The sequence below is a fragment of the Belonocnema kinseyi genome, chromosome 10, assembly GCF_010883055.1.
Source record: "Belonocnema kinseyi isolate 2016_QV_RU_SX_M_011 chromosome 10, B_treatae_v1, whole genome shotgun sequence".
NCBI lineage: Eukaryota > Metazoa > Arthropoda > Insecta > Hymenoptera > Cynipidae > Belonocnema > Belonocnema kinseyi.
In genome coordinates, this window is record NC_046666.1 from 71,075,736 (window position 1) to 71,085,466 (window position 9,731).

The window sequence follows — 9,731 nt, forward strand, 5'->3', positions numbered from 1 at the left end:
GGTATAGCTTTGGACCAACATAATACCCACAAAATTCAGAAGGAAACGAGCTATATGCCATGAAGTCAAGAGAGGGAATTTGTTTCATTCAAAACTTGCTGCAAAAAGACACTCTTATAAATTTTAAAGTTCCCTACGTTTCGTTGAGAAAGTTTTTATTTCGATTCCATGAAAATGTTTTTTTCTTTTCATTTCTGTTCCGGATATAATTATTACACATTATGATTGTATTATGATGGTCCTCTTAGAATTTTTTTTTCGATACTCATAAGCTCATAGCCGCCAGGTGATGCATCCTCGAACGCCGTTTCCTTCTCCTACAATAAGAGTGCTTAAAAGCTTCGATCTAGTAGAAATAACACTAATTATTTAAAGCTTATTCTACTACAGAAAATTTAATCTTTTCTGATACAAAAATAAAACAACGACAAATATATCCCTTTAGAAATACAGGTACAAGTTCCTTTTGTGCAACGTTGCGTTTTTAAGTTTACGACTATGACTTCTCTTTAAAATTCTTAGTGTTGGGTTACTGTCATTGTGAAATTCGTTATATGGTATATGCTACTTTCCTTTTGGATCTCAGACCAGAAGGGTCCTTTTCTAATCACGTGGTGAAAATTAATCTATGTGTTCAATTTTGAATTTATTTGTTATGAAAATTATTAAGATAAAAAAGTTTTTTAATTTGTGTCAGTTTTATTATATAACATGGGATAACTTAGCGACGTCCAAATTAAGTCATAATTCGCGAAATTGTAACAAAAATCATATACAATGATAGAAATATTGGAAAAGAAGGAGAAAGACCAAAATTACGGAGGATAAGTTTAAAATTCCATTTTTGGGAAACTAATTAAGTAACTGAAATAATAATAATTTTCCTTCAACTGCGTAACTTTTGATATTTCAAGGTAGGTTGTGGGCCCTATCTATGGCCGGAATAAGATTTTAAAAAATCTAGTTGCGTTTAAAAAAAAAAATAAATCAAAGTGTATATCAAATATATTCAGTTTTAACCCCTATCTGTGGTTAATATGCACTATATTATTGACTGCAAAATTTAACAAATTTGAGAAAAAGCTTAAAAAGTTTGTTAGAGAAATATCTATTATAATGTATTTAGATCAATTACAATTTTAAAGGAATGACTGATTCACATAGCCGTACTGGCTAGTCTAGTGAACCAGCCCAGGACGTAACATAAAAACCTTTTTATTATTTTTTAATTTAAAAATACGTGTATTTTTTAAAATAATTGCATAACACAAAACAAATAAATAATATCTTGAGGCAACGGGTTCTGCAAAGTCCCGTTCTCTCTCTGTATAGGAGTTAACGCAGCATGAGGATACCAACCTGGCATAAGAGCCTCAGTAGTTTCTTTTACCTGGGCCAAGACCATATTTTCTTCTTTCAACAAAATCGTTTTGTTAACCGCATTGGGTTGCTTTCAGAAAATTTTGGTTAGATGAAAAACATTCTTGTTCAGTTGACCAAATTTGTTTGGTTCAATTAATCAAAGTTTTTAGTTGAACCATTGTTGAATTCCGAAAATATTTCATTGTTTCAACGAAATGTTTTGTTTGGATCTAAAAAATAATTTACGAGAGCGTTTTACTAGTATCAAGCAAAATATTCGTTTGATTACAAAAAAATGTTTCGTTTGGATCTCACAAATAATTTAAGAGAGCGTTTTACTAGTAGCAAGCCAAAGATTTGATTTGTTCAACAAAATTTTTTGTTTTAATCTACCAAAGAATTTAAGAGAGTATTTTACTAGTATCAAGAAAAATATATAATTGATTCAACAAAATGTTTTGTTTTCATGTACCAAATAATTTTAGTGATCATTTTACTAGTATCAATCAAAACATTTGATTGATACAAGACATATTCTTGCTGTGCACGCTTCCTCTACTTACTTAAAAGTAATTTCATACCGTAGCAGTTGAATACAAAATCTAGTGATTTTAGTTACTAATAAGTGATTACAATAAAATCGTTAATCTTTCTGTTTCGTGGGTATGAAACTTTTTTTCGGTAAGTCTGATCATAAAAATATTAAATATCTAACCAAACCTATAAAAGAGGGTTTTAGACAAAACTCATTTGAATAAAATAAGCATTTTTCTATTAAGATGCATGTGAAAATTGAAACTTTGACAAGTGTTTACCAAAAAAACTCTCAATTTTTCTTTCTATTTTTCTAACTTTTGCTCTGTAGGTTAAAAAAAACAGCTTTAGAATGTTTTACAAAAGGCTATTTACTGTTCATTTGGTACAGGATCCTGGTAGCTCCTTTTTGGATCAACGACTTTCATTTGATTGTTTTTTTTCGTACTTTGTGTCGTTTGTCCAAAAATTTATTATTTTTATTTTTAAAGTTGTATTTGTTTGTAGATATTTTTAGGTTTTTTGTGCCTTAAGAATTTGAGTTTTCGATTTTTTGAGATAATTACAAAATTTTCTATGATAGACCTGTATGGCTTTCAAAAAGTAGCATTTTTCTTCTTGAGTTAACGGAGTTTTGTGATAATATGCAATAATTATTTTTTATAATATTAACCATTTTAAAATCAGGTTTGTACAATTTTTACGATTGCACTATTATAAAAAACGTTTTTTTCCATTTTTTTTCATTTTTTCCATTTTTGTACTTAACTGTATTCTTACAAAATAGGGCAGGATAGTAGGGTTTAAAGATACAATTATTAGTAATTTTATGTCGCGATTTCGCGAAAAATAAGATTCTAGTTAAAATAAAACCTCTTACTATTGCTGTAAAATAATAATACAGATTCTATCAGAGAATAAAACATTGATACAGAAAAATCCCGAAATGAAGTATAAAAATTAAGTAACACAGGCCATATATCTGCACATATAATTTATTTCATTATTAAAGCAAAAATTCTCCTTATATACATATATTCCGAATTCTAAGCCGAAAAAAACTAGCACGTGTATGCAATCATACTTATTTACAAATCCAAAAAAATTCTAGCAAGCATACTTCGCAAATCTATCAAACATTTGTACATATATTTCGACAAAAATACTAAAGTTACACCTTTAATATAATAAAATATATAATATAATAAGAAATCACAGTAATAATAATTAACTCGCCCGTACAAGAACTGGCTTCGCTTTATTAGAAACACCATCAGCTTCGATTTTCACAGGCTTCATCACCGCCTTGAAAATGTTAGCCCTTTGCTCTGCGACCTGAAAACATAATTAATCGCTCTTTGTTATCTTTATTTAAAATAAAAATCTCATACATTGTAAACTGCTTAAGATGCTCTCCTTTTATTATCAGTGTCAATAAATTTATTGATTACTTCGAATCATTACAAAGTTACAAGGTTATCTCAATTTTTATTGAACTCTTCGGTATCAAAGTTGCACTACTACTAATTTAATTCTTTTTATTTAATCATGAAAGGGACATAACTTAACAACTATAAAGAACAAAAACTTCTCACCCGAAATCGTATTAATTTATTTCTGAATTAAATTTTTCAACCCAAATTTTAAGAAGATTTTCTTAATACTCGTCACTTATTATACTTGTTGAATTTTATTACCTCTTTATCTTCTATTTCAATCTCCAGCTCCATGAGAACCTCATCCAATACAGAAAGAAGATGATCGACATTTTCTGTGTTGAAAACCATGGGTGGTTTTAGTTTTAAAATATTAAGATCAGGTCCCTCACTGCTAATGAGAATTTTTTCATCTTTCATTCTCATTACTACTTGTTTAGCTTCAGCTGTGGCTGGTGTCCTATTCATCCTGTCTTTAACTAATTCGATCCCTACAAATAATCCCGCTCCACGAACATCGCCAATAATCTTATGACGTTTTTGAAGTTTCTTCAATTCTTCAAGAAGGTAAGTTCCCACCTTCAATGCATGCTCTTGAAGATTTTCTTTCTCAATAACATCCATCACTGCATTAGCTATGGCACAGGAAACTGGATTTCCTCCATACTGAAATTTAAAGAAACTTTGTTTTTTAACTACAGTGAAACCCTTCAATAGCCCTCCTTTCTATAGCCCTTTTGGGAATTGAAGCCGCGCCGCAGGTAGGTGTAAGAAGAGCTGCGCGACGTGCGCGGGGTTGCGGTTGTCACTCAGGCGAGCACTCAAGCATGAAAAAACAAACGCGCAGCGGGCTATAATGAGTTAGTTCCCGCACACCGTCAGCCCCAAAATCGGCGTCATAGAAGAGTTTCACTGTATATTCATACTTGATTCAATTTAATATGCAGTACCGTCCGAAATTATAAGTATAAATAAGAAATGAGCTTTTTAGAAAATACACTTTCTTCTCGCAGGATATCCCCGGGACAAAATAAGATATTGATATTTAAATAATCAATATCTAATTTTTTTAATTTTGGATTTTCCGCGGAATGATAATCTGCATTTTATAATCTTTTACAAAACCATCTTTCTAGTATAAACGTAAATTTATCAGCCAAGGGGTACCAAAATTTCTTTAATTTTATTATTTAACAGTTGATTAATTTAAAATATTAGAATAGCAACATTTAAAATATACTAAATTTAACATTAAAAGTGGAATATGTTAAATAAATTTTGTTTTATTAATATATTACAAACTTTTACAAAAATTTTTTTATATAAAAACTGAATCTTTCGAGCTGGGAAAAAGAAGGGAAATTTCTCTCTCATCCTGTATAACTTAATATATGTTATGTTTTGGATAATAAAGAAATAAAATGTTATTTTTTATTTCACAGTCTTCTGAACAACAATTGAATCATTTATCAAATTGTATTTAATTTATAGATCATTAAACGTTTATTTGTAGACATCTCGAGATGTGATTGACATATTTCTGAACCCTCTGACAGTAAGCATACTATCTGATTTAAGAAAAAAATCAGTGTAACGAGGCGCTTCGATTGACATATTGACGAATCCCCTATGATCATTATGACTTTTAATATAATTTATTTTTATGTTCTTCTGATTTATCTACTTGACCTATTTGAAAAATAGTTTACTTAAAAATTACATCAATAAGTCAATTAGCAGAATTTTTCTAGAAAAATTAAATACAAAAAAGTCAATGTTTAAAAGAAAATTCTAATTTTTAGAGCTGACATTTTCAAGTTAAGACGTTCTAATTAATGTATAAACTTTCTATGTGTCCAATTTCCCCCAACAATTTTCCTTAACTTTTTATTGTGATAACCTTAAATGATTTTAAATTTTATGTTATTAATGAATTGCCAATAAATATTTTGTTTAAATTTATCTTTGAATAAAAATTTTAATAAAATCCTATTTTTTTAAATTGTGTTCATCAAATTTCGCATACAATTTTTATTGAAATCCTGATTGGTAGCATATTGCGTGAACTTGATGTCATTCTATAAATAACGATTTCTAGGTAAGTAATTTTATTTCCGAATTTTTCTAAACATTATTGATAAAAGAGGAAATTTTAATTGCAAATGATTTTATAATTTCAGAAAATAATTCTAATTTTAACATTTTACTACGACACTATAATTTGTAAAGTTTTTCACACTTTAAAAGAGATTCTAAATGCTTTTGTTATCTCAACTTGGAAATGGTCAGCCCTTATCCAATTGCACCAAGCTTTAGATAAAACTTTAATAAAGCTACAGTTCCAATTTCAAAAAAATATCAGAAAATAATTTTATCCGTATAATACCCTAAAATTAATCTAATTTGGTTAAGAATTCATCTATTTGGTTGAAAATTTATGTTTTTGGATTAATTCAACTCTTTTTTACTTAAATTTAAAATCTTTTTCAGTTCATGTATTAACTATGACATTTCAAGCACCGGATGCTATAACGACCTTAACAATAACCACCTTGCAATAACCAGCTTAGCATGTCCACGAAACAAATTTTGAAAATTATTAAAATTTTAGCGTTTGAGTGATTGCACATCTTTTTTGTATGGCAACCAAATTCGAAGGTTGTTTCATTTTCTAGAGAGAAAAACGTTCCTTAGGGGTCAAAGTAATTATTCCAAAAAGTGTTAGATCCTTAGCCATTAGGGGAAAAGTGATGGCAATGTGAAAATTATGAGCAGCGTGCTGCGTTCGAATCGGATCGTGCGCCAAGGTACGCCAAAGTACGCCAAGGTACGCCGAGCCACCGCTCTATGTTTTCGCAATCCGAGATGAGCGCCGGACGCCTTAAATAATTTTTACATCGCCCTCATTTTTTTCCCCTAATGATCGAAGATCTAAATCTTGTTTTAGGAAATATTTTTCTCATTGAAAGTTGTCACAATTCGAAAGTTCCACAGACAACTTTTTCGTTTGCATATATGCATCCAAGATTTCGAGGAACATACATATTTGTAGGAGTTCACTACGCGAATTCTAGATATTTAAAAAATTCGTAAACACTTTAACAGTCACATAATATGTTTAAGAATGTTATATAACATTTACAGGCAAAAATAACAATTCCCGACAAAGATCTGGCGAGTTGAACGCAAAAAGGTAATGAATTTTTTTTCGTTAGAAAATTATGTTTTCCTAAAATAACTAAAAAATAAAACGATCTTCGAATTTGTTTACCATATAACAAATACGCGCAATAAAACTCTCTAAAAGTTTGGGCTGTCAACACTCAAATTTAAACAATTTTTTGAATTTGTTCCGCAGGCAATTCTTTCTCATATTGGTTAGAAATTCATCTCTTTCGTTGAAAATGCAACTATTTCGTTAAATATTCGTCCTTTTTAGTGAAAAATTAGTCTACTAGGTAGAAAATTTCTCTATTTGATTACAAATTTGAGTAGTTCTTTTAAAATAAACTTTTTATTGAAAATTAATATTTTGGGGTTAAAAAATGTAACTATTCTGTGGAAAATTCGTATCTTCTAGTAAAAAAATTGATATTTTTGTTTAAAAGTGCAATCATTAAAACATTTTTTTTAATTGACGATTTAACTTTTTTTGAAAATTCGTCTTTATTGAGCATTCATCTTTTCTAATTCAAAATTTAACTATTTGGGTGAAAATTAACTTTTTTGTAGAAATTTTTATTTCGAGTATATGAAATGCTCAACAATCTTTTTGAATTTTCTAAAGAATCTTAGAAAAATTATATTCTTGTAATTTTTATGTCGTACTACAAATTCATGATGCTCAGGCCATTAACTGCCATTGCTGTGGTATATTTTCTTTATTTTTCTTGAAAAAAACTGGACCAGTGAATCCTGACATAAAAAAACTTGTATTCATAATTTTTTAACTTTCAAACTATTAGAGTTTTTTATCGTTTAGCATTTCATAACAAACAACTATCATATTTGAAAAATATTGCTAACAGGTGTAAATTTCAAAAGGTGCTTGCAAAGTCAACATATTGCCGCGTAAGCCGTGACAGCTGAAATATACGCGAACGATAAGCTGATTCATCAGCATCTATAATGCCCACCAGGTCTTGTCGAATATTGACAGGTTATCGTCTAGTCGGCAATTTCCACCAACCTTCGTGATGGAACCAACCAACGTAGGTTCGGAGGTTTTGAGCTACGACTTTATAGTATTTTCATTTTATATAAAAATCAGATATCTATATCTGTGCCTACCCAGTCAATGCATCCTGATGCCCAGACAAGTTAGCAACCGAAAACAGTGCAGCAAAGTATAATAATTTTAAGACATTTTTATGATATATTTATAATAATTCAGGCATTTCATTTGTTACCGTTTTAACTACGTAGAATGCCTTTGCTTGATGAAATGGATTATTTAGTGTTTCTGATACAATTTCCAATGTTGACATAAGAAAATTAAAAAAAAACCTTCTATCTCCAGTTGGTGCTGAGTTACGATCTTTCAAAGTAACCGAATGCTTTTTTTAAAGGCTAAAAAATCAAATTCTGAAGTTTTAGTTTGTGTTTTTAAACCTGTTGATTAACCAAAAAAAGTCTATACATTTTCTAAAGTAGGTTCCAATCATTCTATAAAAAATACAATAATCTAGCCTCCCAAAATTGGACATTTTTCACACGTTTGTCAGGGCAAATTACTCGTGTTCAGTTTTTTCTTTTCTTCAAATTAACTCGTTTCCCAATAGAACAAGGCTTATGACCATTCTGAGGAATCTGTCCATACTACAATATGTATACTTCCGACCGTATTTAAACATTTTGGGGGTATGCATATGAATCTTTACTTATTTAGAAATACACATTTTTTAATTTAGAATTTAAACAAAAATTAATTTTTTAATTGCTCAAACAAAGAATAATAATTTTATTACAATAAATAACTATTCTATGTGTACTATTATATTAGATTATATATATAATGTAATTCATATACACAAATATTATTTATATATTGATATATATTTTTAAGGCCAGATTTTTACAAACTAATTAAACAAAAATTAATGCTTACAAAAAAATCATAAAAAATTTCTGCGAATAGAAATACTAGAGTCTCTATATCTACCTTATATGACGTTTTATCAAAAATTCAACGACAACATTCTCAAAGCAAACGAACGTACGCTTTTTGAGAAAATCGACATTTACTATTATCAAAAATTCTTTTAAAAAAAGTTGAGAAAAAGTTGAGAAAAATATTACCAGACTTCCAGCCATATTTCAATTTTCTTTTGAATAATAGATTTTTTCAAAAATTATTTCAGTAAAGTTCTTATATCACAGCACTATTTGGTAATTTCTTAAAAATCTTAGACAATTTCATTTAAAAATTAAATTTAAAGAAATACGCAAAATATCCTGTGACGAGCCAGTCCCAACGTACCAATTTAAAATTAAATATTTCTGTACAATCTTATTCCCATTTTTTTAATATTTTGCGTTCACCAGATATCACTTAGATTGAATTCAAAAGATAAAAATCATGAGTAGAGTTTAACACCCACAAATTTTTGGTCTGCTCATGCTGCATTACTACTGTAGGATGAAATTCGCAAATAATGATATAGACTATTTATAATGCGTACTAAAATTGTTAATTTTACAATTACGAAGATTTCAGGATAGTTTAAAATCGAGGATATTTTAAAACGCTGAAGAAAAAATCAAATAAATTGTGAAAATAGTATATTTCGTCACATTTTTAAATATTTTTTTGTTGAAAATACATGTTTTCAAAAAAATATTTAAATTACATTATTTTATCATGGTCGCATATATTCACAAGCAACCCTTAGAAATGTTTAAAGACAATTCAATTTAGAAAATATATTTTTAGGCAGTTTGAACATTTTTTTGTTTTTGGAAATAAGCATTGAATTAAAAGGTCAACTTCACAATTTTTGATGATAAGTTTTTTTCAGTTTTAAATGCAGCTCGAATGCGTTAAAGTCTTAATATTCCGAAATATAAATTTTTTCATTTTTAATGTTTCCAAATTTGAAATTACTTTTTATTTTGAACGTTTTTTCGAGATTAAGTCAATTTTAGTCGTTTACAATTGAAAATTTTTCAATTTCAAATGGTGATAATAATAGTGAATTAATTTGTTTAGCTTAGACAAATTTGTCTAAAATTTTAATTTCAGGCAAATATCATTTTAATTTTAAGATTTTAATCAACAATGAAGTACTTGTTACCATAAACTTGTACATTTTTCTGAGCATAATTTTGTACCAGAAACAGATCTGGGATAAAAAAAAAGAAGTGGGTAGGCTCTGAGTTAATTACAGGGCTTGGTGGGGG

General features: G+C 28.7%; 1 protein-coding gene across 2 annotated transcripts in view; it reads right to left on the reverse strand.

The window, feature by feature from the left end:
- Window positions 1–2,879: 2,879 nt before the first annotated feature.
- Window positions 2,880–9,731, reverse strand: part of LOC117181584 (5-phosphohydroxy-L-lysine phospho-lyase) — a 55,554-nt gene continuing 48,702 nt past the window's right edge. For both annotated transcript variants that reach the window (XM_033374424.1, XM_033374425.1), the window contains exons 8-9: window positions 3,594–3,998; window positions 2,880–3,231 (exon numbers count right to left, since the gene is read on the reverse strand). In XM_033374424.1, the coding sequence (XP_033230315.1) occupies window positions 3,124–3,231; window positions 3,594–3,998 (513 nt within the window). In that variant the 3' untranslated portion in view covers window positions 2,880–3,123. The remainder of the gene's footprint in view (window positions 3,232–3,593; window positions 3,999–9,731) is intronic.